At 39.8% G+C, this 24807-nt stretch overlaps 1 protein-coding gene across 1 annotated transcript in view; it reads left to right on the top strand.

Annotated features, from left to right (window-relative positions):
• The window catches only part of LOC100863173 (discoidin domain-containing receptor 2), a 136213-nt gene extending 114722 nt beyond the window's left edge, over positions 1-21491 (top strand). Inside the window, exons 11-16 of the mRNA XM_086910354.1 lie at positions 2752-2874; positions 5155-5264; positions 9113-9313; positions 9682-9774; positions 16205-16346; positions 16757-21491. Of these exons, the coding sequence (XP_086766480.1) occupies positions 2752-2874; positions 5155-5264; positions 9113-9313; positions 9682-9774; positions 16205-16346; positions 16757-17107 (1020 nt within the window). The 3' untranslated portion in view covers positions 17108-21491. The remainder of the gene's footprint in view (positions 1-2751; positions 2875-5154; positions 5265-9112; positions 9314-9681; positions 9775-16204; positions 16347-16756) is intronic.
• The last annotated feature ends 3316 nt before the right edge of the window (positions 21492-24807 follow it).

Below are 24807 nucleotides of genomic sequence, written 5' to 3'. Positions count from 1 at the left end.
GGGTACAGTATAACGTACCTCGTATCCGGAATACCGGAACGTGAGGGTGGATGAGGAGAGGGCGAGGGGAGAGAGGAGGGGAAAAAAACGGAGCAGGTACGCACCGTCGACGTCAAACGCGCGAGACGTTCCCCAGGGTTCCCTTTTGGCATAAAAAAATCAACGATTCGCGAGTAAAGGTCAATATGAAAGCTTTCGATCGATAACTACGCCTAGCTTTCCACGGAATCGGCTGATAATGATAAATTCGAGCTCGTAGAATTCGTAGAATTTCGTCTATAAATAAAATGCGTTCAATGATTACTTGCGGTTGAAAAGAATGCGGGTCTTATTTGCGCGAGAAGGAAGAGCGATAAGATGTGTCTGAAACGATGAGACGTGACAACGTGACTTTTCACAAATTAAATTGTTCTTCGTGAAATAGGATCCCTCGATTTTGAATATTCAAGAAGGAAACGCGTAATCTTCGTGAGCGTCTCGCGATTAAGAGGATAGGCTTTGTTCTACGTACGAATTCGATTTCTTTTCAACAGATGAACAATAATAAGAGTTGAAGGGTGATACGAACTCTCCAAAAAAAAAAAAAAGAGACGTATCGACTCGACATCTGACATCGAAGCTGACTAAATTTGTCCACACTGAATTATCCGTGGCAAAAACGTACGTAAAACGACTCGAAATTATCGACGGAGCATCGAGGCAACGGGGGAGGGAGGCGTACAACAAGTAGAGAGAGAGAGAGAGAGGCTGGCAAACAAATAAAGTATCGCGCGTATTCAGCAACGTTTCCGCGCAATCTGCAGAATCATTCGATTGATCGGTTCGCCGACGTATAAACGAACTCCCGTCAACGCGGAGTTCGCGTCGAACCCTTTTTCGCGAGCGGCCCCTCGTGGAATGTATCATCATTACGCGGTCCGCTGGCTTCCGGGCCAGTTCGCTCTGTTAATTGCGGAGAGAAAGCGCGTCGTGTAATCACGTTTGCAATCCTATCTCTCCCGCCCTAATCCTTTCTCTCTCTTTCTCTCTCTCTCTCTCCTCTCTCTCTTCCTCTCTCGTTCACTTTTGTTCCCGCACGCTCGCCCATCCCTCGATTTCCGCCGATTCGCGTGCCGACATCGCAGAAATATTACACGTAGAGGGAGAGAGGAGTAGGTTCGGCAAGCTGCGCCCTAAATCGCGATCTGATGGAATAAAAATACGCCGCTGCAAATTTGTAGCTGGGCCGTGATTTATTCGCGTACACCGCGTATTTCCCGGGAATACCGATGCTCTCTGTATCTCCCTGGATCCTTCCCCTCGATATCTTTTTCCCGGATCACGAAGAAGAAAAAGAAGAAGAAGGATCGATTCGAAATCGCATCGAGCGATTCTTGAAATAGCTCCTCCTTGAACAATTTCCTCAAACTTTACGCGAATGGAGATGACGGCCGAGTCTTGAACGTTTCGTGTGGATACTCAACGAAACGACAAATGGCGAAAGTTGCGTGGAATTCAAAGACGAGTCCGTTTACACCCGAATAGATATCGGGTGGGGGCGGGCGATTTTGCGCGGCATCCAGATTGATCGGAGCACAATGCTCCGAAAGTGGTCGTCTACGTCGAGACGTCTGCGCGTGATTGACAGCCGACAGCGCCACTCGAAACAGTCAAAACATTTCGGGGTGGCTCGTCGAGCCTGGCCTTGACGCATCGTAGCGACGCCAATCATTGTCCCCGCGCGATCCGTCATTAGACCAAAACGGCCGTCCTCCGAAAACATCGGGGTTATCGGGTGGCTCGATGCAGTTTTACAATGGGACGTGTCGAATGTTATACCCGTCACGTTCGACTGATCCTTTCGTCGCGATCCCTTTTTCCTCTTTCTCTTTATCTCTCTTTTTATCTCTCTCTCTCTCTCTCTCTTTCCCCCCACCACTCGTTCATGTCATTTCGCATCGGTAACAATGCGCGTTTTAACGTGAATATAGAGAGAGGAGAGTATCGATGGTGAACGGGGTCGTATGATGAACGAGCGTTTATACGATTCGCGAAAATTATTCAAAATAGATTTTTCGACGATGGGGGAGTTGAAAGTTGGTTGGTTGGCTGGTTGGTTGGTTGGTCGAGAGTTGTGATTATCGATTACCGGTATATCGTGGATATTTTGATTGATATAGTTTTGGGTACGTCGGTTATATCGTTTAAGATATCGTATGACGTAATAGAGATAATTATAATTGGTATTTTGCAGAATGGTGCAAGTGCAAGGAAATTAAAAATTAGTAATCAATTATTTTGCAATTGTTTTATTACCTGTACTACGCTATTTCTACTTATTCTACTTGTGTTATTATTAAAAAAAAAAAAGAACCAAAGTAAATAGACTTTGTTAAAAACTGTCTTCGGTAATTTTTTTTCGAAGATATATCTCGAAAAAATTTCGTGAAATATATATATCGATACATCTCCAATAACAATTTTGAATAATATGTTCGTCCATATATCTCACCGATATCGCATTAAGTTTTTAGAAAATAATCGGCCGGATGGTATCGACGACTTTAATTTATAGACTCAATTTTACCACTTAAATTATCGTTTAAGTCTGCCCGTGGTAACTCGAACGATGGCAATTCATCGATCGTACCAGGAATAATTCACCTCCATCCTCTTGAAACCCACCTCGTCCTCCCGTGTTAGCGTGATCATAGATCGTTGATTATCGAACCGATACCGATCGAACGATGCATTGTTCTTTCCTTGTTCCAGTCGCCGACTCAACAGGAGGTGCTCTCGGCCCTGAAGAGACGTCTGGAGCAGACGAGCGTCCCGCTCTTCCCACGGCATCGCCTCCGCATGCTCTCGAAACTCGCCGAAGGGGCCTTCGGAACGGTAACGACATTGTTATTACGTCCGCGCGCGTATCCTATTTTAAATTAGACACGCGAGACGGGATTCGTCACGTTCTATCCCCGTCTATGAACGATTACCCCCGTGTTCAGGTTTATTATCGTTTTTGGAGCAACTAGAGGCTGCTGTTGCCCCGCGTACTCTCGTTTCCATTCCGATTTTCCACTCTCTTGATCGGTTGGTCGAACTTCCGCGTTGAATGGTGATCGTCGATCGAGCGAATCGAGTCGATTTAAAATAAAAGAACGTACGTTGCGTACGTGGTGTTTCGTTTTTCTAAATGCGATCCTAAAAAGATTGGATTACATTTCTCATCATTAAGAAGGGAAGTTTCGAGTTAAATTCTTTACACTTCTAACTTCTCCTCCTTTCGTTTTAAAACCGAGCCCGAGCAACATCTTTACTTACGTTCATTTGAAATTTCCACTGTAAAGTTTTCTAATTTACCCTCCTGAGGCTTCGTAACGAAAATATAATTAAACCGGAGGAGGAGGTGGATCCGTTACAGCGAAACCGAATAAAAGAGACAACAGTCTATCGTCTCCTATCCTCCTATCCTCGAATCCGACGAGTGAACATTTTAAATGGAAACGATACAACGAGTGTTGAAAGACAGAACGGCAAGGAAAAAAAAAGAAATCTCTCCAAATAAGGAATGACAAGATATAAATTCAACGTTCTCCCGATTTTAACCTCCCATCAATCAATCGCGAAATTACCGATCTCCTCCCGTCTTCCAACGCTGTGCAGCACCCTCCACGTCATCGAGGGAGCATTGTAACGTCAAACCGTGCCTCTCCACGCGATTCCCGCAACATTATCATAATACACTCGGTGTTTGCAAAGTGTCGCTTTACCCCCGGCTAATGCGGACCAACGGAAACACCTACTGAAATAGCATCGAGCCGCGCGGGGGGTTAAATTACAAACGGCCGATATTGCGAACCGGACGATGCTCTGCCTCCACCCTGCCTCTTCTCTACCTGGCCACGATCGAATACGTGGCCCACGATTCCGCATCGATTCGGGAAACACACGCTCGATTTTGGTCATCAGAGAGAGAGAGAGAGAGAGGATAAACGAGCGAATGAGAAAGTGAATTAATGAGGAAGAGGGAGAGAGAAATCAATCCGTTTGTTGACCGGGAAAATTCGCCCACTGGCCCGACAATACGTCGATTAACGAAGTGTCCACCACCCTGTTATTCTTTGCCGATCACAATGGCGCCCTCGTCGAGAATTAATCAGTTTAGAATGCAGTTAGAGCGGCTAATAATTCCCTTTTGTTTCCTGTCCCGCGCCCGTTAATGACCAATGGACGCCGAGAGGACGGCCTCCTCCCTTCCCAGGGTTCGAGCTTCCCATCATTTCGCCTTCGAGATCTCGACAATCAATCTCGAGCACAGGATTAACTCGTTCGTCGACCATGTTGCTGACGCTGTTCAAAATGCTCCTTCTCGATGTCGAAACACGCTCGACCAAGAGAATTGTGTCATTCCTTTTGTGTATACGGTTATGTTTACGACCTCGAAGCGACTATAAAATTAGCTAGAATTTCTAGCTACGTACATATCGAGTACGGTTGTCGAGTTCGCTGCTGGAAAGAAGTCTGTTGGGCATCTTGGATCGCTTAATGCGAGGGGGAACGCATTTTTAGCCTGGTATTTGTCACGTATACTAATCCTAATGTATCTAAACCTCGATGCATTAAATTCTAAAATATCAGAATTATAATTTGTATATACGATTAATTTAATTTATAAATGTAATTTCGTATTCAAATAGTTAAGATAGTAATTGCAATAAGTAATCTCATAAATGAAAATAATTTTTACCATCTTGAATATATTCAAATTGTAATTCTTCCACTACCAGTACAGTGTGTGTGAGACATCAGGATTGTCCCCTCTTATGACGCGTCCCACAAGCGACTTCTTTTCCAACAATGAAGGGCACACGATAAGGACGTTCCCTCGTCCGACTTCCGATCGGATCCACCTGTTCCACCATCGCGACTATGCATTGCACACGGCGTATATATCCTCGTTTAAAACTTACACGATAAATTCGACGAGTAATCAAATTCACGGATCCATCCATTCTCGTTAGAGGGAATTTACAACCGTAACGAGGATTTTTTACCCCCCGATTTTTATTGTAATAAAATAAACGCGGCGGCTCGGTTCCGATCCCGCCTCGTGGGAATTTTTCTCCCTAGATTCTTCCCCGTGAAGAAAAACGTAAACAAATTATGCCCATAAAGGTGTACGTGGCGGAAGCAGAGGGGATCCCGGAGTACGGAACGACGACCACCCTGGGCAAGCGTCTCGTCGCCGTCAAATTTTTACTGCCGGAAGCCAGCGAGAAAGAAAAGTGAGTATGGCGGAGGCGGCGCGCCCGCCCCTTATTTGCATTCCGTTTCGACGTTGCAACGTCCCCTCCCCCCCGATAAACATTTTACGACCGAAAGAAGGAAGGAGGGAGGGAAGGAAGGAAGGAAGGAAGGAAGGAAGGAAGGAAGTTACGCGGTTACGCGGCACGTGATTTCACGCAAGATTCGTTTCGGTAAACCTTTTTTTCTCTCCAACGATCGACCGTTTTGTGAAGAGGGGGGCGAAGAGGGGAAGCTTGGTGAGATCCATCTTTTTTTTGGTTCTATTTTGATCGCAACGTTGTCGCGCTATATAATATATAAAATTTGTCTGAATTAATTCGAACGATGACACGTAACCAAGTGTCTCCTTTTTTTCTTCCTCCATTCGATTCGAAGAAATCTTCGCGAAAAGATGGCGAGTATCCGCGCACGTGCGAATAACGCGCGCGCTTAAATCACTCGGGGGAGCTCGAAATAACGCGAATAATTCGAATAGCTCGCAGCTATCTATCTTTATATCGCGGATGATTCACGGAACGGTAAAAAGAATTTCGTTATATTAAAATTTCCATAAAAATGTCGAGCCGATAGCCTCCTCCTACTAAATAACCGTTACTTATCCTATGTAAGGAAGAGAGACGCGTTTCCAACTATTTTTCACGTAAACGAAACGAAACAACTATTCTCCGATGAAAACGCCAATAAAAACGACGAGAGAGAGAGAGAGAAGAAAAAAAAACGGTAAATGGCAGCAGGTCGAAGGAACGATTCTCGATATCGGGGCTAACCGCGAGACACACACACATACATACATACGCTCGCGCACACAATGGTCGAAGAGCATAACGCAATACGAATAGAATCCATTGGCTGCTGACCGTGCACACAAGAAGTAACGGTGGGTCGTGATGCAAACCGATTTCGAATGCGATCGAGCGATCGTTGGTATGGCTGGAATAGCTGTCCCTTGCATAAAATTCATAGCGACTGTCGACTTTCTTCCCGAATGTGTGTCCCGGTTTCGAGCTGCCACCAGCTTCTCTAGCATCTCGTTTTACAGGGGAAACCCCCCCCCCCCACTGGCGGTGAAACGTCCGGATATACCGGCGAGGACGATCGTTCTCGCGGCTATCAAGCTTAGACATCAGAAAAAGGCCAGTTCGATATCCTCGAATGGAATAGATTTGCATACAATGACCGGGGGGGGAGGGAGGGAGGGGGGAAGATGCAGAGGTATCGAGGAGTTGTGGCCGCGAGTTCGTGGCTATGTGGAACACAGGGACACCGGAGGGTGGTTGGACGAAGTCGAATTCGCCGCCGGGGACGGATGACAAAGCTCCGTTTCCGAAACGAAAAATCGTTTGGCCATTCTTTCGTAGATCTTTCTTGTCGTCGAGAAAGTTGCACAAAGTCGCGTGAACAGGATAAAGTTTCGTTTCGAGGAAACTTTTAGGAATTTTTGGCCGGATCGTTGGCAAATCGGCGAGATCGGTTAGATGTAGCGGAGATTTCTGATTCCTCTTTTAGCATCCGAAGAGGGGATCGTGGTGAAATAGTGGTCGATTAACGTACGTAGAGTTTATCTTAAAACGCGAGTTTAAACACGTTCTTTTCAAAGAGATACTTTAAGACGCAAAACTCCTTTGCCGTTCTATGTTATTCTTGGCATCCCCTTGCTTTTACAGCTTTTCATATAAAATAATCGTGTTATCCAACTAGGGAGAACTATCGAACCTGTAAAAATGACAGATTTCGTTTCTTTTTTTTTTTTTTTTTTTCTTTTATACGATTATCAAAATGAATTTTTGACAAAATTAAATATTTATAATAGATCGATAGTTTTGTTGTTAATATAGGTAGATACAGTCTTTTGCGATGGTTATCCATGATTCAAAGATATTCGAAATAGCGGAAGAATCGAAACGACGGTTCGAGTAACTGAATTCGTAAACGATTTCGAAACTCTTCCCGGTCGAGATGCAAAGGCGACGCGTGCACGATTTATCGGGCAAGACGATCGTTTTCTACTAATGTAATCCTGCCGTTCACCGCTTTATCGTGATTTGTGTAAATACCGATGTTTCGGGGGACCCCGCGCGTCCGTCGTAAATAAAAAAAAAGAAATGGGAACCGATGCGATCCGATGGCTGCTTCCACGGCTCCTTCTGCTCACGCAACAAGTCTCCCGCCGAGAGGATGACTTATCGCGCCCCTATCGTGGCTGGAGCTTGCTCCATTTCCTTCTCCATCTCCGTCTCCTTCCGACTCCTTGAGCCCAGCCTTCCTACTCCTTCTTCATCCGAGGACAAAACCTGGCCCAAGATTCCAATCTTCCAATTTGCAAAATCAAGACGACGTTTAACGATTATCCTCGAACCGATCCACTTTTCGCCCAGACACACACACACACATAAATACATATATATATATATATATATACAGTGGCACCGATCTACCGATTCACGGAAGATCCTGCTCGTTGCAGATAAGGATAATGTTTTATGCGTTATTATAGCCCCGATATCGCGGTATCGAATCCCTTGCCTGCCTCCCCTCTGCCCGAAATAACGCTAAATAACGATCCGGCCAACCTTCCCTTCCACGTTGCGTTCCTCGTTAAAAACACCGCCATTGCGCGTTCAATTCTTCGATCGAATCCCGGATACGCGGATATGATTTAATCGCGTCCGCGCTCCCCGTCGGTTCTGCCGAACACCGGGCCACCCTTTTTACCAACGTTACCATCGTTTCACATTTCGTTTCATTATTGAGCAGAGTTTTTCCACCATCACCCCTCCTCTCCTCTCCTCCTCTCTGTTAACAATCGCAATCATTTTTCGCGGGATACGTGTAACTCCGCTGCCGGCCAATGCTCCCGAACAATGCTCCCGATTTTAACGAACAAACAAACGGGAATTTCCAACTTTTATTTTTTCGATGAAATTTAATTTCGTTCTTTTTTTTCTTTCTTTCTTTCTTTTTCTTTCCAAATGACCTCTTCTTTTTTCCCCCCTCCCTTTCGTTCGTCACTTAAGCTTTCCTCCTATCTTTTGCTGCGCGCTTTAAGCGCAGTTATACACACCGATACACGCGCGAGAGACACGCGCGGCTTTGTTCGAGAAAAAAATTTTCCCCGTTTATCACGCGACAACGTTTCCACTCCGCCCATTCGCTCGACCCTCTCCCGCCATCACTTTTCTTACATCCCGCATGAATATTCATACGAAAAATTAATCGCCGCCTCTTATCGCCGGATAAAGCGAGTGCAAGACGGAGAAATCATAGGATTAGAAGGTGGACACACGGTGCAATTAACACACGGTCGAACACACGTCGAGGGAAGAATTGGCAAGCGTCGCCCACGCGCTAGAATTCGCTAGAATTTACGGGGGGATCGATACGCGTAAGTAGTTTTGTTAACAGCCGCATTAGGCTATCGCGCCGTTTACCGAATGGGGATCGTAGGTAAATGGTCGAAGGAACGACGACGCTGCGTAGAAACCCTTGTTACCACACGATCGAGAGCGACAGACGTCCTTCGCGGACGAAACGTCGACGAAATTTTCTTTCGAAAATTTTACGATTATCTTCGAGCCGAGCAATGGACTCCATTTTCCTCTTCCCTGCAAAATTGGATCGCTGGATTCCACGCTTTCTTTCTCTCTCTCTCTCTCTCTCTCTCTTTCTTTCTTCGCCGTTACAAACTTTCCGTTTACGGAATCGCGAACTTGTTAAATGGTTGGGATTACGAAAGAAAGGAAGATGTCGGATTGTTTTATTTCGAAACGAGCCGATGATATTTGGATGGAGGGGGGGGGAGCTTGGTAAATCCTGTGGATCTGTCAAGGTTGGATTTCCAACGAGACGTCAGGATCCTGGCCGCCCTCGAGGATCGTAACATAGCAAGAGTGCTGGGAGCTTGCTACCGCGAGGAGCCGTACTGCGTGGTGATGGAGTACCTGGAGCACGGCGACCTCTGTCAATTCCTGAAGACGCATATCACTGCCGAGGACGCCCATTCCATGCCGATCGGTGTCAAAACGCTTAGGTGAGTTGTAAACTAACGTAAAGTATCGTTTTTTCCGAACGAAAACGAACGAGAATCCAGACCGACTTCATCGCGGAAAGATGCTTCGCTTGGATCTCGAAGGGAGATCTCGCGAGAATTTCAATAATTACCTCCAGATTCAGTTTCATTCCGGTGTGGTTCGTCGCGAACGCTTAACACCCGATAACTTTCTCCCCGAGTTTGAAGCGTTTATTAATCGTGAGCGACAGTTACTCCTCTCCCCCCCCCCCCACGGTGGCGTTCCATCGCCACGACCCTCCCTTTCGCCCCAAACCTCGAGAGCTCGTGCAATCTCACGCCCTTAACTTTGCCCTCTCGCGACTCACGCCGTTGTTCCCTCGTTTCAGTTTCAACTGTCTCATCTACATGGCGGCCCAAATCGCGTCGGGCATGCGGTACCTGGAGAATTTGAACTTCGTGCACAGGGATCTGGCTACTAGGTGAGTACGGGAGCAAGTTGGAGGGAAACGTATCCGAACGGATCTCCCCTTCCCACGAGGATAAAGCGCGTCTTAGCGGGGGCGCAAACTATCGTCGTTTCCTCCCTGTAAGCGCAGATGTTTTGTTTGCTCCAACGAGGAGGAGGAGGAGGAGGAGGGAGAGAGAATAAGAGAGATGTGTAAACGTTGTTTCGACCTCTTGGCAGCGCACAAATACGTATATAAATGACGTCCTTTAATCAAGCTGTTTCGTACTCTTCGCGATTTCATTTCCCTTTAACCGCTCGTCACCGCATCCCCCGAGAAAGCAATTTTCGAGGTTCCTTGAAAGGATTACCTTGATATTTCTCGCAGGATGAAGGATTTCTCTATCTTTCGCTCTGGGATATAAACTTCCGTTTTTCCCCTGCTTTATATTCGATTTCGCGTGTTTATACTGATTTATTTATTTATTTATTTATTTTCTTCTTCTTCTTCTTCTGCTTCTTCTTCGTTTCGAGTTAAGTAAAAATTCGATATCTGAGCGAATGCAATTTGCAATCGTTTCCTTCTTTATCACAAAATTCGATTTATCTCTTTATGAAATTTTTTTCAATTCTTTATGAAATTCTTCATCGGAGGCGTTCTTCCATTTCTAAAATTTATCACAAATTTTTTGTCAAATTTATCGTTCATTCTCCGTTCGAAGTTTTGAACGAAAGTTCATCGCGGATACGAATATCTCGTGATAAGGAAAATGTACAGAATTTGTACGAAAGAATGTGTACGTAAGAATTAGAAGCTTGGTTAGAAAAATATCTCCGATCTCGCCGCTTTAAGTCGAAATTAAATTATTGCTTTGCCGGGCTGTATTTTCATAAGCCCCCCCCCCCCCCCCACCCCTCGAAAACAAACGGAGCCGCAAAACCGCATGGGAAATCAGCGATTCGTTAGCGATACGTCGGGCGGAAAATAGCATGAACGGATAGTTTATTTTCCCGTGGAATAACGATTAAACGTGTACGTTCCACTCATTATCGGTTGTACGTCAACATGGAAATTGTTTGCACGGTTTATTACAACTATAAATTAATCCGGCTCGAATGTGCTGTAAAATTTCTCTTGTGCTCCCAACTTTCCGGCATGGTTGATACGGAATTATCGCGTCAACGAATCGCCCCTCGTTTCGAGAAATTACATCTCGACCCGATGGAGGCTAGATGCAAATTGTTACGCCAAGTGTAAACGCGTGGCAAAGAGAATTTTCGCGTAGAACGTGACACAGTGGAGGAGAGATTTCTCCGATTTTTTCCCCATCAATTTTATCCCGATACGTTTCGCGAGTCATTTGTTTCCATCAATATCGTTTCGCTCTACGATATTTTTACTTTCTCTCTCTTCTTTTTTCAATATTTTTCAATTAATCGACGTCGGATAAGTTTGATGGAATATATTTACATTGCTCGTTGTACGAATATTACGGTATGAACAGATATATTTTTATAATTTAGATATGTTTGTATTGGCCATCGCTGCTCGAATCCTAACCATGCTTTGAATTAATGCATCGCTGTAAAATGAGGATGCAAATGTTCACGCGTCTCGTTATAATTATAATTTCACACGATGAAAATGAAAATATTCATCGGATGTCTACTATGTTATTCTAAATCATTTACGAACAATATTATTATTTTTTTTTTTTGTATTTTTTAATAATTACGCTAGGTAATTAAAAATTCGATCAATTTTGAGAGAGAGAGAGAGAGAGAGATTAAAAATTAATTAAAAATTTCAAAGGAAGAAAGAAGCAAACGCCGATATCCTCGAACGAAAGCCTTGGTTGATCTTTGACATTCTATATAAGGGGTATAATATCCAAGGATCAGAAAGATCCTTGACTTTCACGGACAAAAGCATACATGGAACGAAACCCATCCATGTTCCTGTTATTGAAATGCAATGACCATCCCCGTCGAATCGATGGGAAGTATTGATGCGCAACACACGTGCATATGTGCTCCACATACATATTCACGGTAACCGCGGTGCTCTTACAACGCGTGGAGCCTAGTTTCCGGTTGACCAGTGTCTCTCAAACGACCGCTCGTAAATCTTAATAGAATACCAGGATGCGCTTCCTCTTCGTTCTCCGTTCTATTATTACGCTACTCGATTCTCTCTCTCTCTCTCTCTATGTCCGTCCAACTATTTAAGTTCATCTAGTATGAATGCAAATACGTTGAAGGCGAAAAATTGCTCCAAAAAATTGTTGAATATTTTTTGTGGACAACGTTATGAAAACGACTATCTGACAATGACTTTCGTTTTCGATGTAGAAAAAAAAAAATTTTCCATCGAATACGTTCGAGAACAAAATTCTGGAAAATTACTTTCGAGAGTATTTTATTTTATTTTATTTTATTATTTTTTTTTTTAAGCGAACAATATTACATCTGACAGTGATTTTCACTCGCAATGTCCGAAAAATAATTTTCCTGTAGGTGCGAATATGTTCGAGAGCAAAACTCTCAAAAAATTACTCTAGAAAATATTTTTTTTTTTTTTTCAAGCAAATGGACAATGAGAATATCCGAATCTCGTTCTCAATGCAATAACTGGTAGAAAATTTTCGAAATCAACAATCTCGAACTCTTTTGGATTCGCACGTTGTCGCGAGACGACGTATTTTTATTTTTCGTCTTTCCCCTTTTTTCCAACGTAATAAGACAAAAAATTGTCAGAAATTTAATACAATTAATTTTATTTAACAAGATGACGAGAAAGGATCAGTAGAAAAATATATATATATATATCTCTAGAAATTTACCTGGTCGAAAATTTAATTTCGAGTCAAATGGTGAGCGCGTAGAGACTCGTTCGATTGCTCGTTCGAGAATTCGTAACGAGAGGGCCAGGGGGCGAAAATATTTAACCGGATTTTACCGGGTTTGATCGGCGAACGACCTGTTGTCGCGCGGTGTAATCGGAGAGAGAGAGAGAGAGCGGCCGCAAACGCGGTGAATCCATTTGCAAAGGAATCAGAATTTCATGGTGGACCGGAATTTAATCAAAATGTAACGCCGCGGGTAAACTTTCGACCGGATGACAGCCGTTGACGAACCGGCGATTTCTCCTGAAAACGCGCGATTCCGCCGCGGAATTTCACCGAAATTCTTCCGCGCGTTTCTTTCGAACAGACGAAGATCGCCGCCATCCTTTCCTCCTCTCTTTTTCTCGATTCCTTTCGATTTCATCCATCGTCATCACAACATCGCAAGAAAAAATTACGTTCTCCTCCGACACAAGTTCGAAAGAGAGATTTAGAGAGCGAAGACCTCTTACAGATCCTACCTTCGGCTAAACCTTCTAATCTTCTTCGTTAAAAATTCCCTTTATTCCTGCATTATTCCTATGTCTATGTATTTTGTTATTAATTCACGGCTAATGGTGTGTTCCGTTCACTTGGCGATTCGCAAAACGAATGTATTCACCCGTGAAAAGAAAGAATATATTTCCGAGGATAGGATAAATCTGGTCGAGGGGATCTCGATCGAGGTTTAAAGCATCGAGCACGATGAAAATCAGGTGCGAGTGAGGGGGAGGGGGAATGGATTGGAAAGGGCGAGTTCGCGTACGCCTATCCTAACGCCTCGCCGGCCAATTTCTCCTTTTCTGCCGGCTTCACTTTATTCGCGAGGGCGCCGTATAAAGTCATTCTCGGACCCGGAGCGGTGGAGAAGAGGAAAGAATCGATCGCTGATCAAACGGTAAATGCGATTCAATTGGCACGATCGGAGAAAAGAAAAGGGAGAAGGAAGGAAGGAAGGAAGGAAGGAAGGGTTCTTCCCGTTCTCTACTCGTACGTGTGTGCCACGTATCCGAGGAAAGGGAGAGAAGGTGCGTGAGAGTATACGAGTGGGAACACTTAAAGGGGGAAGAAGCGGCGCGCGCACACACACGCACCGAGTACACCGATAAAAGTGACATAGGGATAGGGATGGCGGTGGTGTTGGCAGAAACGGTGATAGTGGTCTCGCACACGACGCGAAAGAACGATGAAGACTCTGTGTATATAGGATACTCCAACCCCCGACTAAGCTGCCGCCTTTGTTCCGACTTCGATTACAAATGTAGAGAATAGCTTCCTCTCTTCCTTTCCTCTCTTTCCTCTTTCCTTTTTTTTTTTTTTTTTTTTTTAAGGGATCGTTCGCCTCGCCACCCCCTCTTCCCACAACCTCTATTACCTATACCTTTCGATCTAACACGAAGAGAGGAAGGGGGAGGTCGAAGAATCGTCCGATCGCACACAGGGAAGGGCGTACGAAGCCTTTGCTCCGACCATCATCTAACCAACGTCCAACGTTTCGGGAGCGTTTCGTAAAAGACACTCGAACTCGGTGACAATCGATAATAGCCGTACGAGTGACTCTTCTCGATTGTCGAGGGAAAGTGGATACTCTTCTACCCGGGGGAGGATTTCGTCCGTCTCGAAACTCGAGAGAGAAAGAATTCTTCTTTCCTTCTTTCGCGGGGTTACAAACGTTTCCTGAATATTTCGAGTCCCTCTTCGACGAATAAAACTTAATCCTTACTTACGTTACATTAGATATTATTCGAGGTAACGAAAAATCATAAATAAGTAGACGATGCGCTCTCTCTCTCGCTCTCTCTCTCTCTCTCTCTCTCTCTCTCTCTCTCTCTCTCTCTCTGTGTATCTCTTTATAGAATCGCGCTACGGATGGAGTGTTCATAAAATATAATTAACAGGAAGAGAGTGGAATAGTCCGTATTCGAATTGGAAGCTCGGTGGTTTGAGGTTGGCTCATCTGTCGTTACCTATCGCCGCTTGTCGCGAAATCCAATTACAACCGAGTCAAACATGCTGGTATCCGCAGATAGACGCTTCCACTTAATATAATTCACACAGAGGCTCAATAGGATCCGGCGAGGTGAGCATTGCTTATTGCATTAACGTTGTTCTGACCCGGGACTTGTGACCGTGGATCACACCGTCGTCGCCATCGTGGCCGCTCTCTCGTGCCGCCGTTGTTGTCGCCGCCGTTTCCCTACTCCGCGAGGGAGCGTGGTGCGGCCAATAACGGGTGATCGATAAAGCGCGGCTAATTACCTAGATTCTCCCTCCAAATTGAGGCTTTGTTCCATCGTCGAAATTAATTGACTCCATTCACTCGATAACTCGGTGGATACTCGAATACCGTTCGGTTGCTCGTTTGTCTCGGCGAGAATTATAGCTCTCGTCTTTGAAACGGCGAAAGGCGCAGTCGTCGATTGCCGCCCAACTGGAATCGCCGTTAGAGGCGATATTTCGTGTGATATATTTCTCCACGAAGGACGAATTCCAAATTTACACCAATTCACGATGAAGAAAGAAGAGAGAGAGAGAGAGAGAGAGAGAGAGAGAGAGAGAGAGAGAGAAGAATACGCTCGTGTTCGCTCGTTACTTTACGACAGTTTCCTAATTTCGTTTCTATCAACGAATAAACTTCGTGGAATCGAAGAATCATTCGTCTATATATATATATAATTCTAACCTCACTTCGAATCACTTAACGTTCCGAGAGACAAGTCGAAACACGATCGAACCACGGATCGTTGGAGAGAGTAGAGTTAAATAGAAAAGCGTAGAGGCACGCGTCTAGCTTCCATTACGAATCTATTCGCGTGCGCACGCATACGTGCGATACACGATACACGCGCCGGTATCCAACAGCGCGTGCATTCTTCCACGACCGCCAACCTACCTTATCCCGCTACGTAAACTATCGAACGATGATCGTTCAACGATCCGAACGTTGGTAAACTTTACGCCACGGCATTACGTTACAATTGTGTGTTACGTGTGTTGCGTGTGTAGCCCGTGCAGGAAACGTAGCTCATCTACACGTACGTGCGAATGCAGGCAGCCATTCCTGCTTCCGGTCGGCTGCCATGCACAGAATGCGTACGCGTATGCAGATTGGCGGCCGCGCTATGCAACCCAACATACCGACCGAGGAGGATCGATTCGAACCGCGTCGCTCTTTTTCATTCGAGACGAATCGGTCGGAAAAGTATTCGAATTCTCCGCCCGGCCAAAGTCGAAACCGATCCACGTATCTGCGGCCTAGAATCATTCCCAAACCGTTAGATTTCTCGATACTCGAGTTTCCTTTTTGAGATGCACCAAGGAAAAAACTGTACCGCCGAGGAAACGAGACTCGGTGCGGTTTCTCGCGACGAAAACGAAATTCGACACGAATCGAAGGGAATTACCCGTGAATGAATTAGAATAGAAGGATAATAATAGAGGTAATAACAGTGAAGGTTTGGTTCGTAGGAAGGTTTGGAAGTTAATTAAATGGATTGCATAGGGAAGGTTGGGTAGGAGCGGAACACGAGGATCGATTCGTCGGATTTGGTGGTCGATAACGATGATTTTCGATTACAGGAATTGCTTGGTGGGCAAAGCTTATCACATTAAAATCTCGGATTTCGGTACGGACAACGAATTGTACGCGAGCGATTATTACAAAGTCGATGGCACGGTGCCACTGCCGATACGCTGGATGGCCTGGGAATCCATATTCCTGGTAAGCTTTATTCCAATACTGAATTAAACGTGATACACAAGTGTCCCCTTGTTCTCCAATTTGCGTAACAAATTCTATAATTGATACGCAAACACGTCGAATTTTAATCAAATTCGTACACCGAAAATCGAAAATCCTTGACGTAACAACGTGCGATTTACGCGTAGTTTCCCGTCATCGGATCAAAAATAAATTAATTTTCAAAGATTCTCTCTATTCTTTAAGTTCATCGATAAATAAATGCACAAGACCTATAGTCCGTAAAATTAAATTCGTCACTTTTGCTATTTTATTCAGTTCAAACAGAATCAATAAATTCACCGATTAAATTCGAAAAAAAACCATTCGTTTCTGTCAAATCCCAATTATTTAGAAGCTAGAATCCGATATAATCGATACGATCTTCGCAGGGCAAATACACGACGAAGAGCGACGTATGGGCGTTCGCGGTGACCCTGTGGGAGATCCTGAACCTTGGCAGACGGGTTCCTTACGAGCACTTGTCGAACGAGGAAGTGGTGCAGAGCCTGCGACGATTGCATCGGGCCGATTGCGCCACCGACACCGATGCGGAGAACAGCGGATGCAAGGAGAATACCGATAACCTTTTCGGCTATTTACCGCAGCCGACCGCGTGCTCCAAAGATATTTACGATTTGATGCTCGACTGTTGGCGGCGGGAGGAGAGCGAGAGGCCAACCTTCCGGGAGATCTCGATGTTCCTGCAGCGGAAGAACCTCGGCTACGCGCCCACATCCTGATATTGAACGTTTGGCAAGGTCGAGGAGCACACGGTTTGTGGCGGTTGCCACGTGTGCCCGGCTAAACGTCGCTCATACTTTGACCACGAGATGGTCGAAGATGCCGTTTACCCGCATTGGATAACCGTGAGAACCAAGTTCTGAATTCTTCGACAGCCATTTCCCTCGAAACCTCGGAAAGATTTCGAGCGACCGAAAAAAGGTGTATACACATCGAAGAAGAAGGGAATACAACGATACGGTCCAATATCGGTTTCCGGCAACGAAATCGAACTCTTCAGATTCTCTTCGATTTTTTTTTTTTTTTTTTTTTCTTTCCCCTGTGAGATAATGTCGTATCGAGCGATTTCGATTCGATTGAGATTTATTCAATTAGGAACTGAAAGTGAAATAAACTTGGGAAACGATTTTCAGGGATGGCGGACGTGAATCTGCCCGTGTAGATATGGTAGGAAGCTACTCTACCATAGATTCGTGAAAATATCGTAAAGATTTGCTTAGTAGATAAGTGAGGAAGGGGGATCGTGACGAAACGATTCTCGATCGCGGAGAAATATTCGACGAGGGCGTTGTTTTAGACGTAAGGAAAACAAACGTAAAACTGTGAAACTCCGACAATCGAAGAGAGCGCGACCTTTGTTCAAAAGGAAATTCGCGCCAAGTTTCGCGCCAATTTCGCGCGCTGGATCTCGTGGATCCTCGATATGATCGTCGAAAATTTAGGAGCAATATCGTGTAATTATAATACAGCTGTGAACATTCCTGCATGGATTTAAAGATACGTTTATTATCTTCGAGGTAAATAAGGGATATTCGTTTAAGATTTTAAAAGTTACCTTCCGAGACGATTAATGTCTTTCTTTTGTAACGAAACAATAAGAGAAGAAAATTAAGGAATATGGAAAGGAATATGAAAAGTCAAAAAAGAAGGAAAGAAAAACGGGGAAAAAGCATTGCATCGACGTATGGCAATACGGTATAACTAAATATCAAACTCACTTTCGTGAGTTGTTAATCGAGTAAAGAAAAGGAAAAAAAAAAAAAAAAAAAAAAAAAGAAAGAAAAAAAAAAAAAAAAAAAAAGGAAAAAGAAATTATATGAGAACAAGTGTGAATGCGTGTGTTTGTGAACGTGTAGATGGTTACAATTCATCGTGCGTAAATTTATCGTAATCAGGTTAGGCTCGATAGACTTCGAACGAATCGACAGACTGTCGAAGCAAGACTGTCGAATTTCTCGTGTAACGTCATATTACACGATAGAGAGCTCTCATCGCGTACAAATTGTACACGAGAAAGATTCGTATCACGATGTATCATTTTCTCGATCTGCGTATCTTGGCCATCGAATCGCGCTGAAATTAGAATAAGATTTACAAAGTTAAACTGTCAATATATCTTATTTCAAAGAGAACAAAAAAAGAAAAAAAAAAAAAATTGTAAAATTTTTTCAACGAAATAAATTCAACGTTCGCGTGAGAGCTCGGCGATAACGTGTAATTCGCGAATGGAAAACGGTATACATATTTCTCTGTTGAATAAAATGGTGGCTCGCACCGTGACTATGACACATCATAATTGTAACTTTATATGATAGGCGGGATCAATACAAAGACAAAGAAAAGAACTAATATATTGTACATATAGACGTACACATCGAGAAACGTTTATCATTAATGCGTTAACGCGAACGGGATTAGCAGCGGCGAGCAAGCAATTCGAACTTATCTTATCGTCTTTATCTAAAATGTTATCGTGTTCCTTTTTGCCTCCTCTGCGGACACGATTTCGTTGATAGGCCAACGGAAACTAGTGGTTGTTCCGGGGATGGAACAGAATCTTTTTGGCGCGATGTCTGGAACGTTATCATTAACATATCCGACCCTTCGTTTCTATTTTTGGGACGAGGACGAGAAACGCGAATGAACGAGGGAAAAGAAAAAAAGGAAAAAAAAGAAATAAAAAAAAAAAAAGAAAACGATAAGTTCGCAAGATTTCCAAGTCAAATGTTCGTTCAACGATGCTATCTCTCACGACATTTTTCAACTAATTAATCATTCGATTCGTTATGTTCCATGTATTTATATCAGATGAATACTATTAATAGCATTCGCAATATTTAGTAAGTAGGTGATGTTACCGTTATAACATTAAAAATACTATTTATATATCTTAATGTAATGCCGCGTAAGAAGTAGATATATCAGAGACATAGCCATTCGTATATAAATCGTACGTGCGTTGAATTTAAACGTAACAAAGTTCGCTTCTCTGTCGTTGCATAAACGAGGGGGGGAGGGGGGAGGGAGGGGAAATGGGAAAAGGGTAAAGATAGAAATAATCGATAAATATATAAATTCAAGTTGGCGTGAATCGATTTACGAAGTTATCGATTCGAACGAAGAAAGATAGAATATTAGAAGGGGTTGGGGAGGACGGGGGAGAGGAAGATACTGTTCTCTCTATTGATAAGGTAGAACGATATAGAATTTTATACCGAGATCAGGCACTTTGTTAAAATAGAAATTCACACGAGTTCATAGTTGTCACTTCATTAGCGTTAAAGAAATGAAAGAAGGAAAGAAAAAAAAAAAAAAGGAAAAAAGAAAGAGAAAAAAAAAAAGAAGAAAAAATCGAAAGGAAACTGCCGTCACTAACACGTGACATTAGAAAAACGAATCATAGTTGCGTTTAGATTCATCGATATAAGCATATTGCTGCCTTTGGCTGTATCGTTGCCCCTTACTGCTAACGAGTAACTCACTTGTCTACTCATGTGATAATTTAGTATATCTCTGCGTACCTACCTGTACCTACACCGGTTCGGAAATCTCAGTAGTAAAGAAATTTATTTATCTTACATTACGTTCTATCTCAATTTCATCGACTGACTGAGTACATATCTTTGTCGATAAAAATTTAAAATTAATAGCAATAAATTTTTTTTGTAAAATAAAAAATTACGTAAATTTCATTCTTTTGTATCAAAATTCGATTAAAAAAAAAAAAAAAAAAAAAAAAATAAGAAAACGAAGAAAAACGTTTAAAAAAAAACGAATCCAAACAAGAAGTAAGGATAATCCGAAAATTAGATCAAAAATTAATTGAAAGTTATTTTAATAATACAGTTTGCAACGAATTTTAACTTCTTTGATTTTTAAGAGAAGTAGATCTTTCTGCCATTTTATTCCAAAGATATTCTCTGTCAGTAGATATTCTCCATCATTATTAAATGGATTGCTTAAAGAACACTAGTTTCGACGAACCTAATGTTTCATGAACGTCGTTTTGGTTCGTGAGCTCTACGTTGATTTCGACGATCCCAATTAACGGGGTGAATAAAAATCGGTCGAATCGGTCGAATTTTCTTGTATAACAAATTTTGTTTTTCTTTTCTTTTCTTCTTTTTTTTTTTTTTTTTTTTTTATATGTGTGTGTGAATAAATATACGATCGACAATCACGTTTAAGTCACAAAGCTTCCCGGGATCGTTCAATCTTCCATGTTAATACTATTGTAAATGGTATTGACAATGAGAAGAGAATCACGTGAACAGTGAAATTACCATTTCGTTTTTCGATTTTTCACTGTAATCGTTTACGAAGAATTCTATATTAGACCTTGCAAAAGTATTTATTTACATTTTTCTCAATTCGTCTATTTAAGTACGTTTTGCATGGTACGAAATAGCAAAAGATTTTTGCAGAGTATTTTTTCATTGTTGATAATGAATTAAGTATTAAAAAAACAAATTCCTAATATATAATCCCGTATCCGAATAATTGTAATTATTTTTCTCATCCTAGTATTCGAACGATACATTTATATTAAGATTATAAACATATCTATGTAGAATGTTTTAATCTGAAATTTGTTTACGTGAAAAATAATCATTTTTATTAGATCAAATGAATCTAGATATACACGTATACGAAATTATGGAACGTATAAAAATAGTATCTAACAGTAACTCGAAGACAAGATTAAGACAAGAATAGATCGAATGGAAATTTTTTAATAATTTTTCAACAATTAATTTATCAAGTATGACATTAAAATAGATTCCATTGATGAAGTAAGTCCCTGTACATATAAAACAATTAATCTAATTCTCTCTCTATAAAAAATATTTAAAGAAGGGATTCAGTATTTTATGAATATATATCCATTATTTGTAGAAATAGAAAAAAGATATTTGATCAATATAAATTATTTATAGTACACTGAAACAATTCTTCAAATCTATGTTTATCAGATATTTATTAGATATTGTTCAATTTTATTATGTGTAGTTGCAATTTTACATATATAATCTCAAATCTTTCTTTATTTTACGATATATCTAAAAAATTTCATTGACAAAAATAAATTATCAAATTTCATCATGTAAAACGGAACTTTTTTTCTATTTGATTTTTTTGTGGGAATTTTTTTTAGTAATTTCGCAATGATTAAATAGCATTATTAATTGTGGTTTTATTCAATCAGATTCCCGACACACCCCTATTGTTAATCTAATGTGGAATTGAGAGAAATGTAGAGGTAATCACGGAAGACTGTGCAGAGCTCACTCAACTATAACTTCTATTCAGGCACAGGCAATCTCTGGCATTTTTAACTATAGCATACTGTCATTTCAATCAATATTCAATTCTCTATTTTTGTTTTGCGTTTTTCTCTTCGTAAGACAATAATTTTGAACGATCAATTAATAGAAACAAAAAAAGACAAAAATATCACGAAAAATTATTACATTATCGTACAAATCATACATATGTACAATCATTATGACGCCTAGAAAATAACTTTCCATCAAGTTTAATCTATTTTTTGTAGTTTTATTTTGACAAAGTAGTTCATTTTGTTTTATTTTTTGTCAAAAAAACGAAGAAATTGTTACGAATACTCGATAGGCAATGTTTGTCATCGGTTAGCATTCTAACAATCTAATACTATTGATCGATATTCTTGACAATTGAGCATTTTTCGTAAAAATTAAAAAAAAATTAAATCTAATGTTACAGAATCTGTAAATATCATAATCTAGAAATCTGGCAAAAGTGAAACTATCATTCGAATAATTATTATTATTAATTAATTAATTAAAGAAAAAAAAACAGGGAGGAGAAAATGAGAAAAGAAGAGAAAATCTGCTAATAGGCCGTGAAAGGTTGCCTAGGCCTGCTCTAACGCTATTAAACCTTAATCGTTATAGTCATAAAATTATTTTGTACTAAAAACTGTTTATAATTTTGTATCTAATCTCTGTAAATATCAAGCAGATTGTCTATGGCTAATAAAGCTTAAATAAAAAATATATATATATATACATACATAAGTAGACTATATAAAGGGAAATTATATAGGTATTTATAATATATATATATATATACATATATATATATATATATATATATATATATATATATATATATATATTTTAATTAGCGATAAGAAAACGAGCGAGAAACTGTAATTAAATTTCACTGGAGAACTGGTAATATACCAATGTACAACGATCTAGAAATTATTTGTATTATACAGGTGACAATTATTAAGGGACAAATCATAAAAATATAGATGTTACTCGAACCACATATGTGTATAGGGTACTCCATTCCATATTTGTTCTGAAATTCCGAACGATAGAATATAATTATTATATATCATATATAAAAAGAAAAAAAAAGAAAGAGAAAAAAAATTGTTTTATTTATTTTATAAATTTTTTAACAAATTATATAAATATAACACGAATAATTATCTAATAATAAATATTTTTAAAATTATTTATGATATCTATATTTATGAGATCAAATAACATTTTGTTCTATTATTATTTAAATTATTTATTAAATATATTAATAAATAATAAATGAATTAACAATAAGTTGCAAAAATATATATTACTTTATATTAATATACAAGAAAAATATTGGCGAGGAATTTTAGAAGAAAATATTTTGGTTTTTGGAAAACCCTGTACAGTATTATGGTATAGAATCCAACTAGTCATTTATGACACTTTATAATAACTAAAATAAATCTTTTACAAGAAAAAGCACGGACATACGGAAAACATGTTTTTCTAAATTATGTTTTAATTAAAAAACGAAAAAAAAAACTGAAACTGAATTAAAATTGAACTGTTCATACCTTCGGTTCACACCTAAAAAAATAAATTTTGACATACACATTTAACGTAACATTCTTTTGATTTTTTTTCTATTATAATTGCATATTATAAATGAAATCAATTTATTGATTATTATATTATTTCTATTTCTATCTGTCTGCCTCTAAATGCGAATTATCACTTAAACATTATTGACAGTAATCTAAGTCTTGCGCAAAATAATTCTATTCGTATATCTTATATGTATGTTTCGATAAAGGAGAAATTACATGTTGTAAATTCAAGTAGCAGAAAGTCGCAAAAAGCACAACGATAAAACTTATTTGTATCGAACAGTCAAACGGAACAATATTACACATTTCAATGAAAATCTGTGATTTAGTGAAATTCTTATTTTTCCTTCCTTATATTAAGCAAACATATATGAATAAAAATTTCCAGATTGTTTTAATATTGAAAATTTTTTAATATTATCAAATAATATTATTAAAATATTATTAAACATTGAAAGACAATTTATATCAATGTATTAATTCTCGTCGAATTTTCTCAAATTATAAAATAAATAAATAAATAAATAAATAGAGTTTGAGTTTAAAAATTTGTCTCTAAAAAAAAATGGGTCTGATTGCTTTATTTTTAATAAAGTATCCATAATTATAATAACATATATTATATATAACATATACATATCATTTTTATGTATTATAATTTATAAATTTTATATTTTTTATTTTAAAAAACAATAAAATTAATTTGATATTAGAGATATCTTTTGGACGTATAAATTTTGCAAAGCAAATAAATATAGACAAGGAAAACAAATATAGATAGGAAGAAAGACAAAATAGGAAAAAATAGAATGAAAATTCGAAAATCATTCAAAATACTATAAATAAAATATAAATATAATGAGAAGAATAAATAGTGGAACTGAAAAGAGATTCAATAAAAATTATGAGATCAGTATCATCTTCAGAATATCGTAAATGAAACATATATAAAGAAGAAATAAGGAAATAAAGATAAAGATAAGATAAAAATTAAAAATTTGGAAATCAACCATCTTTTGAATATCAGATAACTCTTTAAATAATCTTTTTAAAAGGACTGAAAAGATGGCATTGATTCTCAATTCTTATTCTATATATTATCTTGCCTTTAAAAAGATATCTTTAGCATTCAAGATAGCGTTAATGGCCAATTCTATTTTTATTCTTTCTCAATTATTTCTTTTTTTTTTATCTCCACATTTGAAGATTTCACAATTTTTATCCTACGTTTATCTTTGTTCCATTATTTGTTCTTCTTGCTTTTATTTACGCTTGCTATAAAACTATGCACAAAATATTTTTATCATTTTTTTTTTTAAATTTCAATGTTTTAACCTTTAATGTAAATAAAGATATAAATATCGATTTTTTTCCAAGATATAGATAAAAAATTTTTTTAGGAAATAATATATAATTATATTCGTGTATACATGCATTTATAATTAATAAATATTAACTATATATATTAACTATATATTACAATTTGATTAAAAAATATTCACATAAAAAAAT

This window comes from Apis florea, unplaced genomic scaffold (genome assembly GCF_048593485.1).
Source record: "Apis florea isolate Af1SG1 unplaced genomic scaffold, ASM4859348v1 contig_3170_pilon, whole genome shotgun sequence".
Lineage (NCBI taxonomy): Eukaryota > Metazoa > Arthropoda > Insecta > Hymenoptera > Apidae > Apis > Apis florea.
The sequence above is the reverse complement of the archived record's forward strand: the minus strand, read 5'-3'. Positions and strand labels throughout refer to the sequence as shown.